Source organism: Patagioenas fasciata, chromosome 1, assembly GCF_037038585.1.
Source record: "Patagioenas fasciata isolate bPatFas1 chromosome 1, bPatFas1.hap1, whole genome shotgun sequence".
NCBI classification, from domain to species: Eukaryota; Metazoa; Chordata; class Aves; order Columbiformes; family Columbidae; genus Patagioenas; species Patagioenas fasciata.
This window is the reverse complement of record NC_092520.1, coordinates 95,658,946-95,686,167: the sequence shown is the minus strand read 5'-3', so window position 1 is coordinate 95,686,167 and position 27,222 is coordinate 95,658,946. Positions and strand designations below refer to the sequence as shown.

The 27,222-nt window shown below is 37.0% G+C and overlaps 1 protein-coding gene across 2 annotated transcripts in view; it reads left to right on the top strand.

The window, feature by feature from the left end:
- Window positions 1-27,222, top strand: part of DSCAM (DS cell adhesion molecule) — a 474,141-nt gene that overhangs the window by 71,655 nt on the left and 375,264 nt on the right. For both annotated transcript variants that reach the window (XM_065841400.2, XM_071811281.1), the window contains exons 2-3: window positions 542-859; window positions 5,464-5,610. In XM_065841400.2, coding sequence (XP_065697472.1) covers window positions 542-859; window positions 5,464-5,610 — 465 coding nt within the window. The remainder of the gene's footprint in view (window positions 1-541; window positions 860-5,463; window positions 5,611-27,222) is intronic.

The following is a 27,222-nucleotide window of genomic DNA, read 5'->3' as shown; positions in this document are numbered from 1 at the left end:
CTATAACGTATTTATTAACTTGTATTTGTATTAAGTATATATATATGTATTTTTATTAAGGCTTTTTTTCATTGTTTGCTCAGTTTTTTAAATTACATTATAAATACTTTTGCCATGGAAGAGCTGTAAAAATAAATTTATAAATGTTAACAGAAACTGCCTGTAGTCCAGACAGAAATCTGGTTGCTAGAAATTTTATGGAAATAGATTACTGATGGATTTTGGCTGGCCTTACAAAGAATGCTGCACAAGCAAATGTAAAAGTGATCAGATCTGTTTCAGTTTACGCTATAGAGAAAGGGATTTCACATTTTACTTTAGGATTTAAACCACTTGAAGTGTTTAATCTGGTGATATTTTCTTCTAAAATAAGAAACATGGTTTTTTAGAGTTTACCTTAGCATCCAGAGGTTTTGATCCCCTTCCCTAGGCATTGCATTTGATTTTGTGGCAAATAACAGTAAAATTGTTTTGTATGTAGCTGAAATTTCACAGGTTTTCATGGTCTGTTCTTCTTCCTTTCTTTTTTTTTGTCTTGCAGTTTTCAGTGAAGATCTACACACCAGTCTATATTTTGTCAATGCATCTCTGCAAGAGGTAGTGTTTGCTAGCACCACAGGGACATTGGTACCCTGTCCAGCAGCAGGGATTCCCCCTGTGACTCTCAGATGGTACCTAGCAACGGGCGAGGAGATCTACGATGTCCCAGGGATCCGCCACGTCCACCCCAATGGCACTCTCCAAATTTTCCCCTTCCCTCCTTCAAGCTTTAATAACTTAATCCATGATAACACTTACTATTGCACAGCTGAAAATCCTTCAGGGAAAATCAGAAGTCAGGATGTTCACATTAAGGCTGGTAAGTACACTCTTTTATTGGGTTCAAATGAGCTTGAGGAGGGACAAAATAGGTGGTTCAGACAAAGAGTAGCAGCAGTTGTGAGTCAAAGGAGTTTGGCTAGAAGTATAACCTCTGAACTCTTCATATTATTAAGTCAAATGGTGGATTCTTGCTTCTCCTCCCTGATTTGATTTACTTCAGTGGTGAAAAGTTAGTTTTCCAAAGATTGTGATCATTTGAGCTTTTTCACAAGTATAAGGAAAAATGAACTGATAATGAAATCATTAATCAGACCATAATTACTCATTAAAGAGCTGAGAGATATAAAGATGCAGTCTTTGGATTTTGTATTGGGGATGAAAGAAAAGAGGTATGCTGGCCTAATCCCATCCCTTCTCATTTGCTTGTATTCAGTTGTGATTCGTTTTGAGAAACTTGTGTCCTGTGTAGTGATTGAGCAACTGATGTTGGTTCATAGGCAGTGCTTCCTGTTTAAGCTAAAAGATGCAAATGAACATAATGGTTTTGCATTTGTTTACTATACTGTCTGTGTGCAGACTGGGTCAACCATTGGACAATTAGAGGAGGATCAAAATCAAGCCTTTTGTTACAACACATAAACATATGATTGCATAGATTTTGAAGTTTTTTCTACCCACTTACGTTAATTAAAATATTCAAACAAATGAACAAAACCTAGTCTGGAAGCTGATCCTTGGATAATGCAAATCCTCATAACCTCTTTGTTATTGTTGGAGCTTTGCTAGTCTTTTCTCAGAAAAAAAGTATCTTGCCTTTGGAGATAGGCCTTCACAGGAGCTATGTAGGGAAAACTGTGAACAGCAAGCAGATTTGTCTGTGACTCTCTTTTTCAAATAAGGGAATGTAATATCTTCTTAATGATAAATTAACATCCAGAGATCTACAGTTTGTAGACAATTAGAATGCAAGAATAAAAAACAGATTTCCCTGAAATTCATGTGTCTTATTAAAATTTTAGTCTCTAAAAGTGGGGGGTTTTTTGGGTATTTGTTAGTTTGTTTTTCTCCACAAGAAATGACAAGTAGAAGCCAGTTCACATGTTACATATATGCAGCATTTCTATAATGGTCTGTGTTTCTTCTGAAAATGTTTAACTGTCCACAGATCAAAAAAGTTTGAATACCCAAGCTTCATAAGAATACATAGCAACCATCTTCATGTTTGGAACTCCATTCTGATTTTTGTGCTTTTGGATTTATTTTAACAGGTTTTTGGACAAATTGTCTCACAGAATTATATTTAGAGAGAAGAGAATTTTATTTTTTTTTTTTTGTTATTCTTTGTGGATTTTTTTTTAATGTACCTCAATTTCGAGCATCTTTCCAGCAGGATTTTTCCCAGTATTAGTTTCTCATTTTTCTATTTCTTAGATAAACTAATGTGGTGATGTAGAGGAGGCTAAAACTTGCAATGTCACTAAGGCTCTGAACTGGTGTTCGTTTCATTGTAAAAGCATATAATTGTGGTAACAGGATGCAGCTATGTCCATTGCTCAGCATTGACCCATTTATTAATGGAACCCCAAAATAAGTCTTTCTTGGCTTGAGAAATGGAGTTTTCAAAGGAAGAAGTACCTGAAAATGAAGGCTTTGCAGTAGGTGGCTGTAGCTGCTTGACTCATAACCTAACAACCCTTTTTGGCCAAGTCAAAAATTCCCCTTTTGTATTTTTTCTTCCCTTTTTAGCCTTTTATACCCGATCCATTAATTTCTCCATATTATTCAATTTCACAGGGAGTCTGATGTTTGGATAACAAGTTAAACAAATCCCTGTCCTTCCTATGAACTGATATTGTGTGTCAGAGCTTGCATTGTGCCTGGTGGCAGACAATAGCTATTCATGAGTATCTTCTGTGCATGTCTTCAGATGATAAACCCTGTGTTGCTCAAATACGAAGCGATAAACTCAATTTGTTTGTAGGTTACTTTCCATTACATTTCTGTCCATTTGAAATCTGTACACAGTTTCAGTTTGGCCCTAATTAGCACGATTTGGGGAAAGGGGGAGTGGAGAGGAGGGTGTGCTTTTCTAATCTTTTCTGCATTTCCTCCTCATTCCAGTGCCCTCCAAGAGCAATAGGATTTTTTAGGAACACAGGAGTGATCAGTAGAGCATCTAATCATAGCACAGTCATTCAAAGACTAATATAGGTCTGCCCATTCTCACAGTCATCTTGAGAAAGTCTGAAGCTCAATTACTTGCTTCCCCAAGAATATGAGTAGAGGATATAATGATTCCAGCTTGCAGATGAATATAATTGTGGTTTTGCATGTAATTTTGCATATAATGCAACACACATCCCCCACCCCTAATAAGTCATAACCTCCACACCTAAAGACCCAGAGCAAATCCTCTTCCGATCCCATATGGGAGTAAAGGTGCATATCTCCATTTCATTTTCAAAGTTTCCTGTGCAATCATGGACGGGAAGAATGTATCTTTTTAGCAAAAGCTGAAATTCCTATATAAATTCATGACTCAGGGACTTGGGATTAACAAAAAAAAAAAAAAAAAAAAATTAGAAAGGCATTCATGAGAAATGGAAAAACTGATCTGGAAATAACTGAGGAACCTGTGAAATAACAATAATGTTAAACTTTTTAAGTAAGGAAATGAATAAATCTATTTCCACTTTTTGTGCCCCATATATGGTTTCTATGTTTGCTTTTACTGAAATGATCAATTGTGTATATTTTCAAAATGGTTGTTCTGAATAAATACCAGTACCTTTACCAGTGTGTTAGGATATTGCTGTTAAACAAGCCTTTCCTGTAAATAATGCTTGAAGCATGAACATTAGACAAAAGTCAGCCTCATTAAGATGATCTATGTGCCATTTCCTCCAGTGTAGAACAAGATCGGGGGGCTGCTTCTTCACTGGGCAGCCAGTCTTGTAAAGTCACTGCATTAAAAGTGCTTAGAATATCAAGTCAACACTTATAACAGGGTTAAGAAACTTAATCTTTGATTAAAAATAAATTGTTGACTTTCATAAAATATAGTGGTGTCTGTCTTATCATAGAAGACAGATTCATTTTGATTTAAAAAAAAAAATTATTAAATTGATTCCCTTTCGATTAGGTTTCCTAACTTCTGTGTTGCTATACTTGTGTTTGGGATGGACAAATTCAGTCTTTCTTTTTGCAGTGGTAGAAGTGGACTTGAAAACTTGATGATGTTTGTATTTGTGAAAACTACAATTACATTTCAGTACTCTGCTTTTTTATTTTTTTTGAACACACTGCAGATGGGCCTGTCATTTAGAAATTACAGTGCTTCTAGTGTATCAAAATACTTCTGTAAACTCTGCAAAGGATTTACTGGCTCTTCAGTTTAGAATCAGTGTGTTGAAATGTAATTGGTAGAACTTGCAATATGTTTGTGAACAAGATATCCAGCCAAGAAATTTTACTTCAATCTGGCAGATCGGCCTTGCTGACTCAGTTACACTGTGCTGCACTGGGCTTGTTCTTCCCGATAAGTTTAACTCAGACATATACATGCCTCAGACACACGTCATTTTCCAATACATCCATCCCTATTTTCATTGAAACTGTCACTTCAAGATATATAACTTTGTTTGCAACCTCAAGATACATTATTATGTATGTTGACTGTGTTGATTTCTTTATTGGCTCTTGATCTTATGGTCCTGTAGAGATTCTATGTTGCTGCTTGTTCTTTCTGTCTTACTGATTCACTTCTTGTAGAAGACATCTGTTTCTTCTGTGCCATACCACCTTCTCTATTAACTGTTGCTCACAGGAGTTTCGCTTCTCATTCTTCATTGAATTGTTCCAGTACCAGGATTTTCCTTCTTTCTGTTCTATACAACACAACAATATTAGTTTGGTGTGAATTTTCTCCAGTTAATCTTTCTTCTCCTTGTCCATTAAATTAATTCTACCAGATGCTAGACAAATCATATCCTGTATCTAAGTGCCCCCACGCTGGTTTTTTAATACAACTCTGAAACATATTTTCTGTTTTCTTGCCGCTAACCTCTTTCTTTCAGTGTTGGTCAGTGGAAGGTAACTCTTACCTTATCTACTGTAATTTCTATGCAGTTTTGAGGCCTTTTGCTTTTCCTCTGTCTGTCACCTCCATCGATTTTTTTTCTCTTTCAGTTCTCACTTCTTGAAAATCTTAAATGACACTGACCTTCTCTTCTACCCTCTGGATGTCTCATTCACACACAGTACTTGTATGTACTTTGTATCCTTTGATAGGGCAGAAAACAATTTGTGATTGGAAACTAGAAAAGTCACAGAAGATGTAACACCATTTACCCACATAAATACATGGTTCTTCCAAAAGTCTTTCTCCTTTCCCTCAGAATTATTATAGGTAGGGGAAGAACACAGAAATATGGTGAAGCACAGATTCTGATGAAACAAAAAGATCTGGGAATTATTTCATAGTAATTCGCAATTAGTCTTGCAAAACTGTATTATTCATTGACACAAAAGAATTCACAACCCATGTAACCTTCTTTGAGGGAGCTTTGCTAGGCTCACCAAGGAAGTGGATGGGATGCATGATTACAACTTGTTTAACAAAACCTTTTATTTTATCTTCAGTTTTACGGGAACCCTATACAGTCCGTGTGGAGGACCAGAAAGCCATGAGAGGCAATGTAGCAGTGTTCAAGTGCATTATCCCCTCCTCTGTGGAGGCATACATCACTGTTGTCTCATGGGAGAAAGACACAGTCTCGCTTGTCTCAGGTAAGCTGTTATGCCTTTTTTTCTTTCAACTGGCAATGACAGCTATGGTTCCTGTTTTTCTTGTTTTCCCTCCCCCCCCAAATGCCTGATGTTTACTTTGAGTCAATTATAGCTGAATGGTATGTCATCCTTCCAGTAACGTGTTTCACATTAGCATTGTTATATCCATGTGACTGTGTGTGACATGAAGGTTTTAGACAGCCCTGCTTTTTCTAGCATGCTTGAGGGAGAAATAACATGGGTTTTGTTTTATACCAGGCATAAAATCAGTTTTCTGGTGATGTGGCAATGGGTTCATGTTTTAACTTCGATAAGGAACTCCTACCTGCTAAACAAATTCGGGTGTTGTAAAGCATGTGCTGGGTTGTAATTGTTTTTCAGTAGGGATATTACTGATGGATTAGAAGAAACCCCAAGTCTAAATATATTTGATTATGTTTAAAGGAGGTACAAAATGGATATTTATACTTTCACAACATTTTAATCTCAAATATCTTCATAGGTAACACTGGAGGCTTAAGCATGCAGTAAAATGTGGTATAAGCAAAATGTATTGAAGCAATCCATTGTAAAGCAGTTATATGCATTAATTTATCTACTAACAAGGTGAGGAAATGTTAGGCATTGTTCAGGAAGTACAGGGAATTCAAGCAAAGAATATTCAACATTTTAAACCTTAAACATGGTAAGAAATTTATGGAAGAAAGTGTATGTGGGGAAAAGATTTTCAGTATGGTACATATCTAGATTATATATTACACACAGTGCAGCTGTTGTTAAACATAGAAATGATTTCTGCGTGCAGAAACTTGAAATATGTTGTTCCACGGTAGTGCGGAATAGAAAAACAGTAGTTTGAGTTAAATGTTGCTGCAAAGTATATTAATGAATATGTTTGTGTTTATGATCCTATAATGTGTGGAAATGGTTTTGTACTTCTTGGTGTATTAATAGTCTTTCCTTTCTGACAAATAAGGCATTGATGGAAATACATATGTTGCTATATGACTCACATTATAGATTTTTTTTTCTCTATGTGTTTTATTGATTCCTTACATAAGCTTGCTCTGTTTTTTAAAAATACGTATTTCAAATTGGTTTTGAAGGATTTGGTAGATATTTAAGTACTATGTAATTGATGATATATTGTCCTATACTACTGGTCCACTGTTTAAGCTTGGTAAATCCACTTCCTTGTTACGTTCTTGGATTTTAATATCACATATTATTTTTGTCATTGGGCAACTGAAACTTGGTGCATTTCTGTGAAGACTTCTGTAGTATCTAAAGTGTAGGATCCACCAACACTTCAACTAATATAGTTAGATCGGAGTTGTATTCAAATACACAAAGACGCTTTCCATTATTCTATATATAATGATAGAGAACTATCCTTAAGATTACTTAAATTATGATTAAGGTTATCTTAATGTAACAATGGATGGATGTGTTTACTTTGCTTCAACTTAAATAGGTTACTACATGATGTATGTACGTCTGACATGTGAGTACTGGCTGGAGGAAAAGAATATGTATACCTGCATGGTTAACTACCTTTTTTGTTGTTGTTGTTTGTTTGTGTTTTTTTGTGGTTTTTTTTTTTGGTGTTTGTTTGTTTGTTTTGTTTTATATAAGCTTATTCATTCTGTGTTATAAGAAAATATGTATTTTTTGTCTGTTAACATAGATGTGTGCTCAATTCTACCCTTCACCATGGAATCAGGAGCAGAGCACTGAGGTCTCTGTAGCCTCTTCTTTAAGGAAGACAATGTGGCATTTCTGCAGACCATCATGGCTGCTGTTTTAAGACTGTTTCATTTTGTTTAGTCTATGTTGATTTTAACCTCAGACTTTTGGGGGATAGCATTTAACTATATGGACCTAGATGTATATTTATTTTTCTTAATGCAACTACTAACTGCAGTTGACTAGGCTACAATTGTTAAAAATCTTTTACAAATTTCAGCACTTAAATCCCAGTTTCTAATTGTCTCACAATACCTTGATTTGGCAGTTAGAAATCTAAATGGAAATAAACCAAAATTCATTAAATCTGCTGCTACTAAAAATCTCCATTCATCATATGGGATCGCATGACAGAAAAGATTTCGTTTCAGAGATTAAATCACAGGTTAGATTACAGGTCAATTGTATTTGCCATGCAAGAGCAAAAGTGAGGCAGGAAAACACTTCTCCAGTTTAACCACAATGATTGCAAGATTTGTTTGCTCACCATTTATACTTTTTAACTGCAGCTTAATAGTGAGAACATTTAAAAAACAGAACCCACACATGTTTCATAAAACAATTGCCTTGAGTTTTATCCATCATCAATTTTGCAATACTCTGGCCATGAACTCAGGTGGTGGATATTGATCAAGCTTCTTTTCTTAGAATGTCAGTGCTGATGAATAGGATGCAAGGCATAACTCGACTATTGATCTCTTCTGTTAATGATCAGTATTCTGAGGAAAGGCATATGCTTGCACATACAGCTACTGCTAGCATGTTGTTGTGATGGGGTTTTCTTCTGTTTTTTTGTTTGTTTGTTTGTTTGTTTTTCTGTTTTGTTCTGTTTTTGTGTTTTGTTTGTTTTTGCTGTGTGCTCAACCAGGTTCACTGGTATGCTTTTTATGTCATCATTTAATACTAGAAAGCAGTAACTTCTGATTTGTTTTGATCTTATTTCTCAATATAACTGATTTATTGGTTGTTCAATAATATTAGCAAAAATGAGAGCTATCTTGAGTGGAAACACTACTGTGAAAGACCAAAACCAAAAAATATATACACTCACAGAGTTATGATTATCATGGTTTGAGGTGCATAAGGCTTTTGTAGAAAAACTAGGGAAAATGTGAAATGGAAGGGAGGGAGAGGAAAGGGAGAGGAAAAGGAAGGGAGGGAGAGGAAAGGGAGAGGAAAAGGAAGGGAAGGAAAGTAAAGGGAAGGAAAGGGAAGGGAGAGGAAAAGGATGAGGGGAACATTTTCATTGAGATGATGTATCCATTTGAAATAGAAGATACAAGCTGCACAGGAAGCTCACAGCTTGCAGGAGGGAATGGGAAGTCCCCTACAACAGGAAACAGGGCAGCTTTTTTGTGAAGCTCTGTACGCAAGTCATCCAACAGAGATGTTTTGTTGCGGTTGTGGTTTTGTGTGGGGATTTGTTGTTTGAGTGTTTGTTTGTTTGTTTTCTTTTCTTCCTGAAAGTCTTAAACCCAAATGCAATACTTCCAAGTACAATTTAGAATAAATATTTCATATACTTGTCTATCCGTAATACCGTTTTGACTACTAGAGGAGAGATCCACAGATGAACCAGAATCCATTATTTTGGTTGTTACTTACTATTCTAGATATCGGTTCTCTTTTAAGAAATGCAGCAGTGTTTCTACTTTTATAATATAAAAAGAAAATCTGTCTTTCAGAAAGAATTTTTAACAGGCACATTCCTTGATTAACATGGTGAGATTTTTTTTTTTACTTTTGCAACAGTGTACTATAATGGACATACCTGCTTGTGTTTGTATACTTCATTCTCAGAGAACACAGTGATGTCCATTGTAATTGAAGTATGTAATAAATATGGCTGGGCAAAAGCATCTTCTGTTTCCTGACTGCAATTTCATTTCATGTCTCCAGGCTATTTTGAAGTAATTGGGAGTTGAAACCTATTAAGACTTATTGCTAGAGTGTTTCCAACTGTTCAGATAGGTCAGACTCCCTGTTTAATAAAGCAGAAGGTGGCCATGTTTGAAGCCAGAAATGCTGAATTCCATAAAGTTTCCATGTACAAGGACATCCATGGACTAAAATGGTGTGCATGTTCTTGTCTGTCTGTCAGATGAACAGAAAAATAATGGCGGTTTTTCTCCTACGCTTTGTCTTTCAATGTGACAGCAGCTCTGAGGCCAACAAGCTTTTTCAGGATGTCCTCTAGGAGCTAAGGTAGTGGGAAAAAGATTTTTAAAGTAAGGCAAAGCGATTATTTGGATGAATCTCTTCCAGGGAAAAGTAGATAACCCGAACTTCCAACAACAAACACACAGAAATATTTTCATACTAGAAAGATCCATATTGAAAAGTAGTTTGTAGATGAAGTATTCAGCCATCTCCACTAGATACAGTTGTGCTACAAACTCTTGCGGCAGACAAGGACAGCAGCAGACCTCTGCAGTTGTCAGTCTGCTGCAAATACATAAAGTCTGTCTTATTTACCTATCTGTGTCATCTAGTAAAAGCAATCAAGCTTTCCAGTGGTGTGTGTCTTTCCTAATGATCTCTAAGATGCTGGCAAAACAGAAGGACCTATGGCAGCTCTGAGAAATCTTAAGAGACTCACAAAGTGGAGGGTACTGCTGTGCCAGGCTCTACAGCTAGAACTTCAGGGACTCTTTTCTGAAGGATTGTGTACTGCCAGGTGACTTGAAACTGAGTCTAAAATTCATTTGGATTAGAGTAAGTAGTACAATGATGTGCTGTTTTTTCTTGTGTTTGTATCAATAACCAGCTCTTATGCATTTTCATTAGGTGACACTAAACATAAAAGCTTAAATAGTTCTCTGATGTTGTATGACTGATAGCTGCATATGGCTTGGTTAAAGGTCAAGTTTCCTTTCCTCCTTACTGCTTTCCTTCACAAACCATTCCCTAAGAAGGAGACTTTTGGAATCAGCTTTGTATTGACCTTGTATTGGCCTTGTAAGCACTGAAAACAGCCTAGACCCTGCAGGACCAAAGAGTGCATCAAAGCATATTTTTGTAAGAACAGCCATTAAAACAAAGAACAATAGTATAAGTAAGTGCCACAATACAGATTTTGCATCTACTCCTGTTGAGCAACAGCAAGGCAGACAGGAGACTAGTGCTTGGCTTGTAGTATTTCTTCTTCACAGGCAGAACAGTGACACTGGACTAGAAGGGGAGGTAAAGACAAAATAACTGCTGATTCTAGTCTGCCTAGGTGAAAACAGAGAGCTGAGTCTGTTTGTGTGTTAATTAACCCCAGAGAGAGCAAAGGATGGGGAAGAAGGGAAGAAAGGGATTATTAAAAATAAAGGTCAGTGTAAGGGATCAGCAGAGAGATGGGAAAGAGGAGAATGAGGAGCAGATGGAAACAAAAAGAGAAAGGCTGAAGAATTAAATTGGGTTTGTCACTACATACTGTACTTCTGCTGTGGTCACTTCCTATACTGATGCTGACAACTATGAGGGCTTTTGAGTTTTTCCATGTATCTGAACAGTTTAGTGCCAGGAACAGGATCATGAATTAGTTCATCCCCTGACCTTTCTGAATTCCCATTTTCCTGTCTAATGACATACCACACAATAATCTGTCTGATCCATATAGAGAGTGTGACTTCTTAAAAAAGTTAGAAAAGGAGACAGATAATAATGACTGTGCAGAATGGCATATTTAAATCTGCAGGAAAAGAGTAGCAGGTTTGAGGGAAAGGTGTGTAAGCATGAACGGAATGCAGTGCCCTATAGGTCTGTGACTGACATGCAGATGACAGCCGATGAGCCTTACAGCCAGCATAGTTTCCATTGGCGAGAAATTAGACACACTGGACTATGGCTTGAGAAGTGTCACTGATGTACAATGACCTACATTTGATGTAATGAGTTACATTATTTATTTACACACAGTTCCTCAAGACTTGTCTTTAAAAGGCTCAAGGGCTCTTGGATTTCTTTCTGCACAAAGGGCTTTTCTGAACTGCTGCGGCTGACAGTAAGCAGTCAATGTTTGCCAGGGGTTATCACGTGGTGGCATTTGAAATACAGCACTGCAGTTTTCATTTGTGCTGGGGTTTGGAGATTACAACAGTGGTTCAGTTTACACAGAGCAATCACTGTTTTTTCAGCCATGAGACTTGTACATAGAGGGGGGAAAAAAAATCTCTTTATGGAGAGCAGTCCTGTGTGCAGAGTCCCACATTCAAAATTAGATTACTGCTGAAGATCACAGGGATTAAGTCCAGCCGTTTGATTGAGGTTGTGTCTAGTAGAGATGTGCTATGATCTTTCTTGCTTTGGTTTGATGTCAGGGCTTAATCATGGCTGCCAACCAGCAAGCATTCAGCAGGCACTTAACCTATGCCACTTAATGCTCTAGAGGCAACTTTTTTTTTCCAATTCTAGTTGGAGTGGGATGAAGAGTACAATTTTTTTATGCTTAAATATTAGCAACATACATAAAATTAAAAAATCCTGAATATAAGTTACCTTCTACCAGAAATATGTCAATGAGATTTAATTCTATGATTCAAAGTCGTGATAGCACACAGAAAATAAAGCAGTCAAAACCCTACATCTGCCAAGGTTTCTTGACTCCCTGGAAAGCTAAAGTGTGTTCAGTAGTGTTCAGCAAAGCTCAGGTCAGATTATAGGTTTGCTGTTAGAGTCATGTGTTTTCCAAGCTTCTTGCAGACATGTAAAGTGCGCTTGTCTTTCTCTAAAGACAACATATTGCTTTCTCACTTTCTCTTTCAACAAGGTTATTTTCCTAAGGGGCCTAGGAAAAAGACATTTACTACATTATTTAAGAAATGTCAATCTCCATTTTTCCTGAGAGCACTGTTCTTTTAAGAGAACATTTTATAATCCTAGAAAGTGGAGATGGTAAAAACTTAGCATTTCCTGCTTATCCAAACATTTTTCACACTCTCCTTTGACTCATTGTAAACTAAAATTGTAACTGAGCAAGGCAACATACTTACGACTGTCCACTGGGGGACTTTTCCTCTGGCTCCTCTGCAGCCTGTGCTTTTTGTTTACTGTTACACCGGAGTGCGTATATTGATCAGGTGAAACATTCTAAAATTATGGCTGTGGGATCAGTAGGACTGGATGCCAGGATTTTAATAGCTTTGTGGGAAGCAGGTCTTCAGAGTGATTTGGAGGGATGAAGATGGAAAGCATCTGATCCACATTTCAAAAATCATATTCTGATAACACAGAAGAAGGGGAAAAATACAATTGTAGGCAAGAGTGGTTTCTGATAATTTAATCAGCATAGGGAAACATGCACGTGAAATGAAGGCATTAATAGGTGTTGTTGTGAACCACAGTTGAGGATTTTCCTCAGTGCAACTGGATGTTTCGGTTGTTCTGAGGATGTAGAATGTTGGTGGCTATTTGTGAGACATGGAGGAAAAAAATGTATTTGAGTGGGGTGTCTTGGTGCTTAGAGTGCAGAAGGGCAAAATTTCCTCTGTTTCACTACATCCAGCAATTTTAATACCAATAGGGTTCAAAACTAGTAGCAGTATTTTTGGCATTTCAGTAATGAAGTGTGTCTATGAGATAAGGATATAATATTTTTTTCTCCCTCTGTTGCTGCTCTTTTTTGCAGAGCCCTCTGTTTCCATCAGCTGGAGGGATCCTTTCCCTCTGCTTTAAAACCAAACAACCCCCTGGCCCAACAACCCCCTAATCCTCTTTCTCTACTTTTTTTTTTCCCCTCAATTATTTATTTATTTATTTATTCATCTCTACTTGCACAATTAAAGAGCATGAAAAACTTGATTGGATTCAGGCCCTCTTCAGAATTGCTTTTTGCACTCTTCTGAATTAAAGAGAGAGAGTGGGAGGTTGTAATTGTACTTTGTGTGTTAAGACTTCAAATATTTGGATTTTTTTTTTTTTTTAATGCATACCTTTCTCTCTCTTTCCTTCTCAGTATCCATGGGTGTCTGTATATAGATACACATACATTTACATTTATATATATAGACAGACACCTTTCACATCTCTCTACAGGCCTGAGGATCTGATGGACCATATATAACATTATCCAATCTGATGCCCTAACTGTTTTGTTTTACCACCTTGTTGCCAGTCATAACGAGGTTTCTTTGAGCATGGTTGAGTTCAATGGCACAGTTAATCTCTCCCTGGAAACAGCTGTGCCATCTTATTTTCTCTCCAGATGTACTTTAAATTTCTTCCCTTTTCTTGGGGTGAATTCCATGTTTCATCTGGTCAAATTTTTCTAGACCCCTCAGTTCCTGTAATATGAATTCCCTCTGGGGTTTATAAAACCTTCAAATAAATATGAGCACATTTTAATTAACTTGATGTTCACCAGATCTTTATTAAAGGTGAAATAAGAGCAGACTGACTGCTAACCTTCACAGGTGTTCACTCAATATTTTTCTGGTTTTTCTTTGCTCTTTGTTTACAATTCTTAAGGCAGAGTTTAATTAATATATTTTTTCTTGAATTGAATATATGAAGCAATATTTTTATTGGTTTGGTTTGATATGCAGGATTTTTGGGCTCTGATTTCTAGACAGCAAGGTTCAGTGCTATCAGATTTGGTATCAAAGTGCTAGGAGCAGGAACATACTTGGGTGAATTAGTGTGTTGCTTTTAGGTCTAATTTAATTATTTATTTTCATTTTTACTTTTTAAAATAGTGATCATAGCATCATTTTCTTCCTTATAAATGTATTCTGCTGGTGGCTTGTGATCTTGTCACCTTCCTGAATGGCAGTGGATAAGTAGATGACCACATTAAGCACTGTGTACTTGAGGTTTCCCATCAAAACTCCCATCTATTCTGAGAAAACAGCCAATGAGCTCTGACAGTTTTGATATGAGGGGACAAAATTGATGCATGAGATACATTTTAATGAGTGCATGTCATACTGCCCAGAATGCTTTATACTATACAGCTTTGCCTATTTACACAGTTTAGCTGAACGCTCAGGATGGTATAATATCAAAACTGCCACCAGATCTGATTATTTTGGTTATTTTTAATACATCAAGGGCATATCTACAGGTGACACCTGGAAGAAACAGAAACAGTGTTTTCCAGTGTTTTGTGCTGTACCAGATAACTGATTTCAATTAAAACATCATTGTGAAGTACAGTGCTATGAAGTCGATAGACCCACAAATATTTACATCTCTGGATAGCTATAGAAATGTTCATTTGGTTTGTCTTCCCCATTGAGAGTCCAGCTTTAATTGAAAGGCTCATTAGAAGAATGACTCATTAGAAAGAACTGGAAGTACCTATCTGGAAAAGCTTTGTATCATTTGCTGTGACACCAGTGTCATATCTCTATTGCTTCACCTGGCTTGCTAAACTGTAAAGGCATATTTTAATAGCACACATGTTTTCTCTTTGGAGGAAGGTTACAGTGAAGGCTTGGTGATCTTTTTAGTTAGAATCAAGTGAATTTTTAAAGCCTATGATCTGCTAGGTGAGTTCAAGCTGTGTAACTGTGCTGGGGTGACACAGGGGCAGATGCTCCATCCTGCTGCAGAAAGGCGTTGGAGGCAAAGGCTAAACATTTTTTTTGTTGTAAACAGTTGCTGTACAAAAAAAGGTTTTGATTTTGCTAGCAAACTTAAAGCTACTGAATTTCTGATAAAAGTGAGATTACAGGAAAAGAAAGATTGAACTGTTTAGTTGTTCTTTCTCACTATTAAAATTGCATTATAATTGGAATTACAGGTATTTTTTCATGGCAAAAATAGACTACCAGTTTGTAAGTTCATGTTTGTTTGGTTTGAAATGAGCTCTGCATGTTTTTACCACACACTCGAACACTATTCATGCTGAATGTGTTGAAATGTTTAATGCAGGCCAGGGGGATGGACAGGATGCCATGCTTTCAACTAGCAGAGGAGTGTGATCCACACAGACCTGTCAACAAAAGCAGGTCAGCAGGCTTGAGCAAGAAAAAAAAAAAATCAATAAATCTTTGAATTAATCATGCAGCTGCCAGAGAGAATTACGGGTGCATGAAATGAAGGATGTAGGTATATATCTGTGGCAACTTATTCTTTCTTACATCATTGTGTCCTTTTCTATACGTGCAAGTTTTCTGTTCCCTACTGCTTTTGAACAGGTCTGTGTTTATTTGGATACCTTAGTGGAATACTCATTCTTCATTTTAAAGTAACTAATTCAATACGGATCACAGAAATCCCTCTTGCTTTTCTCCCTCCACGTTGCCACTTTTCTCAGTGACTGTTGTGCGCACTCAATATGAATTAATACTGGAATTTCACCTCCGCATAAAACTAAGATTGCACATCTTCTGCAGTGAAGTGGACCGAAAGCAACTGCTGCTTCGGTGAACAGAGGAGTTAAAAAATTCATGCCTGAGCTGCTGATGTCTCAGGTGAGCAGCCGTCCTTGTTGAGCCCTTCTGCAGCAGCGCTGCTGGGGGATGAGCCTGGGCCTGGACAGGACTAAACCCACCCAACCTGGGCCAGATCCTACTCCCCAGGCCTGGTTCCCACCTCTGCCTCGAAGCAGCTGTGATCAGTAAACATTACTACCAAGGGGGAGTGTTTCACACCCTGCACTTTGAAGCTGGACAGCAGTCAGATGCAGTCATGGAGAACTAAAAAGGCAGCTCAGGAGGGAGTAATTTGACACTAAGCACATGCTTGAGAGGACTGTGAGGGATTATGAATTAAGAGATGCATCCTGTGTATATCTTAGTGGTTTCAGCTCTGTGCTTTGGTTTCGTTCTCACCTTCTCCTCAGAAGGATGCATCCTTCATTGTGGTGCCCCGAAGGGATTGTTCTGTATAGCTTCCTCATGCAAAACTTGAGTGTTTTACTGCTGCCTTGCTTCTGGGTCTGGTAGTGAGGAAGGATGGTAAAATTAATGCCCCATTGTCTCTAAATCATCATCTGCTCTGAAGACAAAGCAGAGATCCCTCCTCTGTGCCCAGCTCAACTCTCCAGCTGGAGAACTTGGTTGTGCACCATGGCAAGGATGCCTCCTTGGCTCTTTGCCCAGGGATCGAGTCTGGCACTCTTCCAGTTGGGGAACTGCCCAGTGCTGGGTGCTCACTATAACTGCAAGTTCAAATTAATTTTCCAATTTTACCCATTACTTTCTTCGTAAAGAGATAGTGATATTCATAAAATCCCTGAGAATAATTACCCTGAAGCTTGTGGAAGGTCAAGACAAGCTCTGTTCAGGGATTATTTATTCCAGAAGAGAAAACAGAGCTGATATGCAACACTCTTATTTTTCAATTGCATGCCTAGGGATTTTTTTTTTTTTCCTAAATGTTTTTCCTCTTTCTCCATTAAAACAGAGAACCAAATTCCTGACACATTAGAAAATACATTTGGGTTCAGCTGTGGAGCTGAGTTTTTAAATTTTTGAACTGACAGAGTCAAATAGACTATACTTTTCTAGAGGGAGAGAATTTTTTTTGCTGCTGCCCTTCCTTTGTAAATCGTCCTGCCCAACTGTATCTACTTAAATAACATTGTTTAGTAAAATCACGTTTTATTTTTTTAGAGAGACTCATACAAAAAAAATCGTGAAATAACTGAGGGATAATGATGGAAAAAAATATTTGTCTCTTAGAGTTGCATTTGTTTTCTGCCTGTAAGAGTGTTTTGTCTGTACTAAGGACTGAGAATCCTTCCATGTACTCCATTCTCTTCCAATTTATAACTGTTTTTCACAAAACACTGACAAGAAGGACATTTCTTTAAAAATGAAAAAGTATTTCTAAGATGAAAAATAAAAAATGGCACCAACTGAAATACTAAATGTCACTATAAGGAAATATACAACTATACTGTAAGTAAATTTTATCTCTTTCTGTGCAAGATACAGTGTTTCAAAAAGATGGACCTAATTGAAATCACTACTGCTCTGAAAATGATCTGTCTTTTTGAAAAACCTTGTAGTATGCAGATTTTTAAAAATAATAAAACTATATAAATACATTCTATACAAAGAAATATTCATTATAGTCAGTGTTTTCTGAAACCAAAACTTTTCTGTAAAATAAGCTGTCAGTATGGAATTTAGCAAGAGAGCAAGTGTATCAACAAGCATCATAATTTTTACATGTATGTGCAAAAGAATTTAAGATATTTTCAGATTATAATATATTTGTCTGAAATATTTAATTCTGAATTATTATAAAATACGGAAGCAGCCACTGATGTGAGGGTAGAGGTTAGTAAAAAAAAAAAGAAAACCCAGATGCTAATATTGTACTTAAATGTGGAATTGTTACGGAAGAATCCAGAGAAATAAAGGGATTGATCATCCACAAATTCTTTCTGTTCTTTTATACTTTTTAAATTCATAAATGTACAGGAGATCTTGAAATCGATTATGCTGGAAACAAGTAAGATATAGATTTTCTTGGAAGATTTCAGCTAGAACAAGAGAAGCAAAACTCATCTTCTTTTAAAAGTGGACATTTCTGACTTGCTGAAAAGTAATTTCAGGTCTGGGAAGAAAACCACACCCATAAATAAGAAGTGATAGGATAATGCTGTGTAACAGCATCCATTCAACACTTTTATAGAATAAGTGAGAAAAAGAGAACCCCTCTAAATGTCAGCGGCCCAACAAGATTTTGTGAGATGCTCCGTGCATTTTCAAAAATAATTTAAGAAAAATAAGTTATTCACTCTATTTTGTTTTCTTTCTGAATTTGTATGAGCTCTATTTATTGACAATAATTCTTTGACTTCTTCTCGATGGTAACCCGTAGCACATTCTACAACTGACTTCTTTTTTTTTTTTTTTTTAAAGTTGTTAAAGAAATGTTGCATCTCAAGCCCTGTAGAAAATTAGGGAAACCTTTATTCCTGCCTATTTTGATATATCTTTTTCCCTTGTGATAAACTGTGCTGGTTTTGGCTGGGGTAGATTTTGTTTTCTACACAGTAGCTACTATGGGACTATGTACTGGATTTGTGCCAGAAACAAGTGTTAATAACACAGGGATGCTTTAGCTGTTGCTGAGCAGTGTTTGCACAGACTCAAGGCCTTTCCTCCTCCTCACACCACCCCACCAGCAAGTGGGCTGGGAGTGAACAAAAAGTTGGGGTGGGACACAGCTGGGACAGCTGACACCAACTGACCAAAGGGATATTCTGTACCACATGATGTCATGCTCAGTAATAAAACTGGGGGCAAGGTTGACTGGAGGGCCACTGCTTGGGGATTGTCAAAGCATCGATCAGTTAGTGATGAGTGAGTATTTTCATTTACATAACTTATCTTTCTCAGGCTTTACTTCTCTCTCTTTGTTATTTTCCTTTTCATTATAATCTATTATTATTACTATTGGTTTATTTTATTTCAATTATTAAACTGTTCTTATCTCAATCCATGAGTTTTCTCACTTCTACCCTTCCAAGTCTCTCCCCAGCTCCTGCTGAGGGGCAGAGGGGAGCGAAGGAGCAGTGGTGTGGTGCCTGGTTCCTGGCTGGGGTTAAACCATGACACAAACCTAAAGTTCCTTTGGGTTAATAAGAACTATTATTCTCATTTTACATAGAGGGAAAATGGAAAATAAATAAACTCCAAGATTTCCTTTGTTTCATGGAGGCTGCTATAAACATTCAGTCAGGATCTCCTAAAACATAGTCCTTTACTTGGATCCATGCTTTCTGTTTCTTCCCAAGTACTGGAATAGGAAAATGCATAGAATTGTGCGTGAAGGAAGTTCAGGAGCCCTTGATAATTTGGAGGGAATGTTTCATATTCTCACTAAAAAAAAAAAAAAAATCCTGCATGTAGTCAGTGCTTCAGATTTGTGTTTATGGGGCTCTTATTGCCTCGGACTGGAGCTCCCTGTTTGAGCATGTGGAAGGTGAAGCTCAGTCGGAGAAGTGGGATTGAAATGTGTTGCTTATGACTGTAATAACTTAAAGAAGACGAAACATTTTGCCTTTGTCATGTTGCTTTCATTTATATTTATTTTCTTACTAAATCTGATACTTAATAATGAATTGTTGTAAGGAAACCACAAGAACGTAGGACCTTGAACATAAATACCCTAAATTTGTCAAAAACAAACAAACAACACTTCACTATTTTAATGAATAAAAATGAACTACATTTAGAGTTGGAAATGTCTTCCTTCTTTCTGTCTCAAAGTTGATTTTTTTTCCTCTCTCCAGTGACTGATGTCCTTTGCAGAAGACTTGTGGAATTTCAGTTGTATCTGAGTTATTTGGGCATTTTTTGTCAAGTACTTTGTTAGGAAAAAAATGTATATTTGTGTTGGCTAAAAAATTATGTCTTCCTATTGAAAAACTCAGGTTTCAACCAAAACAAGCAAAGAAATACAAGTCTGCAAGGGAGGCAGAAAAAGCTACAAGTTTTCCTTTTCAAGATTTTCAAAATGAAGTATTTTAATGTTTTCCTTTCAAAGTGAAAAATGTGTAAAAACTACTGATGTATTTTTATATGAAAAAAATTCCTAGGATAAAAAGTTGCATGACTTCCGGTTTACTGATTTATTCCATTATCAATCTTAGAAGTGTTTTTTTGATGTGCTGATAATTTTTCACTTTCTTCCATGAAGTCCTGTTTTGGGAAACGGACTTGTGAAAATTTTAGGCTAGTTAACATACGGATGCTAACAAACTCCTCCAGAACATCCAAATAGGATACTTTCTGTGAAACAAAATTACCAGAGTTCAGAAAAATTTTGTGTGCAGTCATTTAACTGCACCATTTATCTGAGATGCTCTTAAATAAAATCAATACTATTTTTGCATTTCCCTAATGGGAACCTATTAAGTTAAATACACAGGCATTTTTAACCTCAAACACATTGCGGGGCAAGTCCGTACTGGATTCAATCCCATATATTAATGAAGAACATTGAAATACATGGTCTTGTGTTTGGGAAGTTTGGTTATTGGATTTGGAAATTGTTGATGCACTGTGTCACGTTGAGATTCTAATCTAGGGGATAATTTAAGTCCTTTCCTCTCCTAATACTCCACCCGGTATCTCTTTACCTGTTGGTTGGAGCATCCTTTAATGCTTCTGTTCAGAACTCTTGTCTTCTGGAGTTCATAGATGTCCATAAAAAATGAATTCTGGGTTGAAACGTGGCTCCAACTCATTTTAATTTGAACGATGAACAATCTATTAGGCCATTGAAGATTTACTGGCTTTTAAGTCAATAAGGATGGGATCTGCAAAACAGTGTAGAAGAGATTGGCTGTTCAAGTGTATACCATGGGAATAGAATGGAATGGGAAACTAGAAAAGCAGGGGAAGATAAAGGGACTTAGATTTATACTGATTTGGGAAGTGCCCTTTTAGAATAAGGAGCAGAGCAATCAAATTGAGATTAAGAGCAGCAAAATGTGTAGAAGAGATACAAGCCAACATACTAGCAGCAAAAGTAAATCAACTTTGTGCTTCTCACACTGCAAGAGATATCTCATTAGTTTTCTGTAACGTCACCCTGGAAGCATTGGTAAGACATTGAGGAAAAAGTGATTAGGCCAGGTTTCAGCAGAACCAGCTGCCTCTGACACGGTCTGAATGTGTTCATTCGTTCCCCAAAGAAAAGTGAATGTTTCTCTCCACTTCCGAATCACCAGGGGACAGGTCAAAACCATGAGGGAGGCTTGGAGGAGCAGGCTATTCAAATACAGTTGTTTTTCCTTTAGAAACTTTTCACATCAACATTTCATGTCTTGACATTTAAAAAAAAAAGAAAAAAGTCGCCCCATCTCCCCCATCTCACCCCTCTAACTAAGGAAATTTAAAAAGTTTGTAATGTCTGCAAATGAGAAGAGAAGGATTGTAAAGGAGGAGGGGTGGGAAGGGGAAACTGCACACGTATTCTGTTGCATTCAGTAACTGAAAGCTGAAGGGGAAAGTTGGAACAAAATCAACGTTATCCAAATCAATTCCCTCTGTGGATGTGTGCTGCAGCTGAGGAAAAGACTGGGGAGCAATGCTGGATAGGGGCTGAGGAGAGCTTTCTGTGAATTATTTGCTTTACTGAACTTCGGTAGACCTGTGTTGTTGCTTGACTGTGTCAGTTTGTGTTTTCTAGGTTTAATTACTTGGGAAAACTTTGACTTCCACACCTATATTAGAATTCCTAGGCAAAGGAATTAGGATACCATCTCCAAACAGCATGAGATAGAAAAGAAGGAGCTAAATGTGAGGTTCTGTCCCATTTTTTAGCAACTTTTCACCCAAAGTGATCAGCGATCACGTATTTAAAAATTCCGCAAATAAAAATGTTCAATGTACCATTGTTGGAGGAGTGTTTCCCTGCAACACAGCCCCTCCAGAACACCTCTAGCAACCACAGGAAGAAGTAGAAAAGGCCAGTAGAGTTGGACCTTGTTCAACATTTGTTGCAGCTGGCTACTTGCTGCTTGTTATCCTGTCTTTTCACTTCCTATCCCAATGTTAGATGAAGTTACATCTGTAAATACCAAGTTTTTTTGAATGAATCCTTTTCACTTATTTCTTGCTGATGTGTGCATTTGAGGCTTGCATCTCTGAACACCTGGGTAAATTTTGGGAAATGCCTCTGTATTGTGGAGAGCGAGGCAATGAGCTAAATTTCAATCAAGAGGTTTACCAGTGCTAATGATAGAAGGCCCAGCTGGCTGAAGAGCCCTACAATGGGCCATCTGTTGCTCAATTAAGCATCAACTATCATGATCGTCAAGTGGTCTGTGTTGGCTAAAACATGACCTCCCATGACTGATTTTCTTGGGCCCTTGTCAAGATCCAGAATAGTTGTGGGGTCACAAAATCTGTTGGTGTTTTTGTGCTGAATGAGCTGTCTCAGGTGCCTCAGGTCTTGAGCTCCTTATACAATAGCAGTGAGCATGATTCAGTTTTTCTAAAAATAAGCAGACTTTTTCATTTAGTCTGTTGTAATTAAAAAGGTGGCTGTAAAGTTATCTTAGAACACTTAGATAAAAAGTAGTTGGTCCCCTTCCTCCTCCCACTTGGACACTAGTGCAGATAGGTCCTTGGATGTATAAAATGTTGAATTTGCAGAAACAAGAAAAAGTTGTTTTGATAAATCACAAGCATCTTTCAGTAGCTCAAAGGATATTAAAATGTCACAGTGAAGCAAATCAGCATCTTCATCCTTTATTCCTGTCTTTGAGCATACACTTTGCAAACTATGGGGAAAACAGATAATTATGTCTAGGAATTAGGAGAGTCAGAATATTGCTGTACTGCAGTGAACAATTAGTGATATTTATCTCTCACATAAGGCTTTACACTTTTCTTATATAAATCTCCTCTTATGCAGTAAGTAGTAATTCAGTAAGTGCTATCTCTATTTTGCACATACAGAGACTGAGACACTGCATGAGCATGGGGGAAACATTAAATCCACCTTTAAAGCTTTTGCTACATTTAAATTCTGTATGTAAGCATCATCTTGGCCCTCATTGTACAAACTTCAGGTCATATGCTCAAAATGTTTCCCTCACTAAATTTGTGTTTTATGTTTGATTCTATAGAGCTCTCTCGATTTTGACTCTTTTGGGATTTTACTTCAATGCTGTAAGACATAAAAAAGTAAGAAATCACCCATTTTATGTTCATAGTCATTTACTTCCACTTATAAATTCTTATAATATTTAGCAATCTACCTAAACATTGTTAAATGAAATACAAGTAAAGCATGGAGTTACAAAACCGAAACTTAACTGAGGAGAGAGGCAAGTGGGCAAATTAAGAAAAAAATTGAGGTATACTAATTTTTGCCATCTTATTTGACTTGAAAAATGTCAAATTTGAATCTACATTTCAAGGTTACATGAATGCTGCAGAAAAATCCTTAGCCTTTTGAGGCAAAGAGTAACTTTTATGTTTTGTCAGCACTGCACTCTCTAAAGATGAATAACCACTTGTTTCTGATCACTCCATTTGGCTGTAGCCTAAAACCTGGTTTAGGAAACAATAGACTGACTTCAAGCCAAGCTTGAAGCTACCTAAGGTATTTGAATTTGGACTTTTGTCAGGTAGCTCCTCCTTAGACACTTCCATTATTTTTTTAAAATACTTGCAGCACCCAAAGAAACAAGAGAGATATTATTTCAGAAGATATGAAAGAGTAACTTACAGTCTAACAAATGTCCATATATAAAACTTTTTGTAATCAGCACTGACTTTTTGAATTTATTGTCTACGATTTCAAGAAGGAGGACCTGTGAAAGATGACAGACACTGATGATTTAAAGAACTTGCATTTATGCAAGCAAACACTTTACAACAGTAATTGAAAGCTACAGTAGAAACAGAAAGCTATGATTTAAACTTTTTGCAAGTTGGTAAACATTCAATGTTGATGGCTTCTCTTCCTTCTCCTTCTTCTTCTTCTGCTCCTCCTCCTCCTTCTCCCTCTCTTCCTCTCTCTTCCTCTCTTGTCACATGTTTCTTGACATTGTAGGTGACATTAATAGTGGTATCCAGTTTAGATGAAATTATTAGACTATAGATGTCCATGCTTTTGGAAGAGCCTTAGCCCATGAACAATGACAACAGATTAGTCTTCCACCTGTTAAACATCCTAAATATAGCTATCCTGGCTACAGGTTGAGGTCCTAGTAATGCATAGATCAGCAAATGGCAGTTTTTACTGTTGTAGCTGTTTGGCATTGGTCTTCCCATTCTAAATGGATGACACAGCTGATTGCTTTGGGGCACGTGGCTCCTTTTTTGTAGTTTACCAGCCCATCTGAGGATGAAGTAGCATGTTTGTTCCTTCAGTAATGAAGCCTTTGGGAGATACTTGTGTAACTGAGGTAAAAATCTGTCCCTGTGGACAAGTGTAAGACTCTTCCTCAGAAATTCCTGTGATGACAGATGAAGCTCACTCCTGTGACATGAAATTCTGAAACCTGTCTCATCTTTCCAAGTGGAACGTACCTAGATCAGGAAGCTATGGTGAAGAAAATTGCCTAGTTGAGTGGGATTTTATTCTTTACATACCTTGTTCCAGGACTGGCTGACTGGCTGACTGCTACCCCCCCGGAAACAAACAAACAAAATAAAACAACAAAAAAACCCAAACCAAACAAAAAACAAAAAAACAAAAGAAGGGTTTCATTCTCTGAGGAAAGAATATTGGTTTTTTTTACAAAAATAGAGGTGTGGAATAGGAAAGAGAGAAAGACACATTCAGACAAGTTGACCTCATCTTATTAGCAGGCAGTTTATTCCTCAAGTTACACTGGCAGTTCATGTACATGGGATGTCATAAATGGCCCTATGTTTGTTTAACTTTAGGTTTTGTGTGACCATTGTTTGGTAAAGCTTTTAGAGTAACTCTGATGATGTCAATTAGGAAATGTGACAGTTTTATATGTAGTGTTCCAAATCTAATAGATTTACTTGTCTTGATTTCACACCTAATTTATGAAAATATTGTGACTAGACAGGATTATAAAAAGCACTATAATGTTGACAGACCTGATTAAGACTGAAAACAGAGGAAAATAAGTACCCTAGTATGTGTTAGAGGTCACCGTAAAAGCATATTCAAGGCTGCCGATACAAAGCAGCTAGATATTTTGCTATCTATGAATGTTTTGAAAAGTGTGTTGCTCTTTTATGGAATCCTCTTTTCATTGGACTGTCACCACTGACTTTTCTATTATGTGTTCAATTATTATACATTTAAAAAATATTACTTGTTCTGAAGAATGATAGTTAAAAAAAACGAAACAATGAAAGTTAGAAAAAATGTTCTAGCTGTTACACAATATGCCAGCTGACTTTCCTATTGTGAACCAAAGTAGTTGTTATAGAGGTCCTATTTTCAGATAGGTAAAGGCATAATTCTTTAATTTTGCCTCAAAGGGTGAACAATTTCTGTTTTAAAAGAAAGCATACACTTGACCTCCATAATCGATTTATGCTGGAAAGACTGAATCACCCAGATTTAGAGCTGCTACTACCTCTTCCTCTCACAAATGTGTGCATTCCTCCCTTTTTACAGTGTGTGCTGTATTTCAGTTTGTGCACAACCAGGCTTCATATTGATAGGAAAATTCACATTAGTTGCATGCAAGAGGGAAGAGAAGGACAGAAAAGAACAATGATATTATGTATACTGAACATTTCAGCAGACAAGTACCTGACTTGTCTGGATGCAATGTCGTGCTAATGTATAACCTTGATGATGGATCCCATGTAGCCCTTTTCTTACTAGAAACCATTTTTTCCTGTGTAAAAGTCAGGTTAATTATTTTTATTTTGTTTAATTTCATCTAAAAAGATGTATTATAAAACCTCCTCAGATGCTTAACATTTATGTTAAAACCATGGTTACTAATCAGAGTGAAAATTAATAGAGTGACCTTATTTTGCAAAGCTGTTCAATAATTTTGGTGTGCAATGAAAATAATTCCAGCAGTATTTTCTTCCTGTAGTAAGCGTGGGGATATGTATTATTATTCACCACAGTATCCTGATGAGAAAAGTCAGTCTCTAGGCTTCAGCAAATGAGGCAACTGCCTAGGGCAGAGACTGCCAGCAGGGGCCAAATGTCCTTGACTGCATTCTCTATTTTCCCAGGGCATGGGTAAGTCCTGCGAGGGGTTAAGAACAGTTTGCATTCCACCATCAAGCCTAGCAGCAGGGATCTGCAATGCACACTTTTGCTTTTTATCATGTATTATAACAGTGATCACTTCAGGTGTTGCTGCATGACAGGATGGTCTGGATACGGACTACAAAAGAAATTCCTTTCAACTCTACCAAGGTCTCAAGTGTGTTATGTTCTGCAGTTCCTCTGGGAATCCTTTATTTCTTTGTCCTACCTCTAAGGAGAAAACACTGTATGCTGTTGCATCTCTTAGCTCAGCAACTGCCTGCCCTTTGGGAAAGGAGCTGTTGTATTGCTCTCTGTTGAGCAAACCTTGAGAAAAAATTACTCAGCTTTCCTTACTAAAGATTGAATACCATGGGACTGTGACCTATGCATGCATGTGTGTGTATACACATATAAAGAGAAGGCAGAAGAGAGAAAGGTGAATGGGAGAGTGTTCCTATTAATTTCTCCTGCTCCTTCTTGCTGAAAAAACTCTACTTGGAGAGATGCTTCAGCACTAGGTGAGTGCACCAGCATATTAATGGGGACAACATGGTCTTTATGTTGCCCTTTGGAAATGGATTATTGCCTTCTGGTTGTGGTTTACTGTCACTAGCATGTTCTGCTTGTAAGCAGAAGGTTGTGCCTTCCAAGCAATTGTCTAAAAGTGGAAAATTTCTCTTGTGTATCCATATTTAAAAAAGAGATGCTGACTGTTTCTATGCAGACAGAATATATACAAAGGTAGATGATGGCTTCATATAAAACAGCCATCTTCGATTTTTTCTTTTAAACAAAGCAAGCAAAATTTGGAGCATATTTCAGTGTGGAGGTCAGAGAAATGTGGTCTCATTTAATGACAAGCAAAGGACATCTGGTTATACCATCCGTCAGTCTATTGCCTAGAGCAAGAGATATTCAAGTTTGACATGCCTGTTTTGGGAGGGGAAGGGAAGAGCAGAGAGCAGACTGTTTTATCAAAACACAGGAGCTGAAGTTGTGGTGTTGCATTCTACCCAAAAAGCTAATCATGTAACACTTCCCAAAAGATAATATTAACTTAAAATAATTAAAATAATTTGAACATTAACAGTATTCAGATGTTGTTTTTAAGTATTAGTCTAGCTTTAAGTAACAGAGGATCCTTTAAGTGGGAAGTTCCTCCTCATTAGTATTAAAAAAAAATCCTAAAAGATAAAACTTCTTTATTTACACTTAAAGGTATTTACAATATTTCCCTAGATTTGAACATGGGTCAGA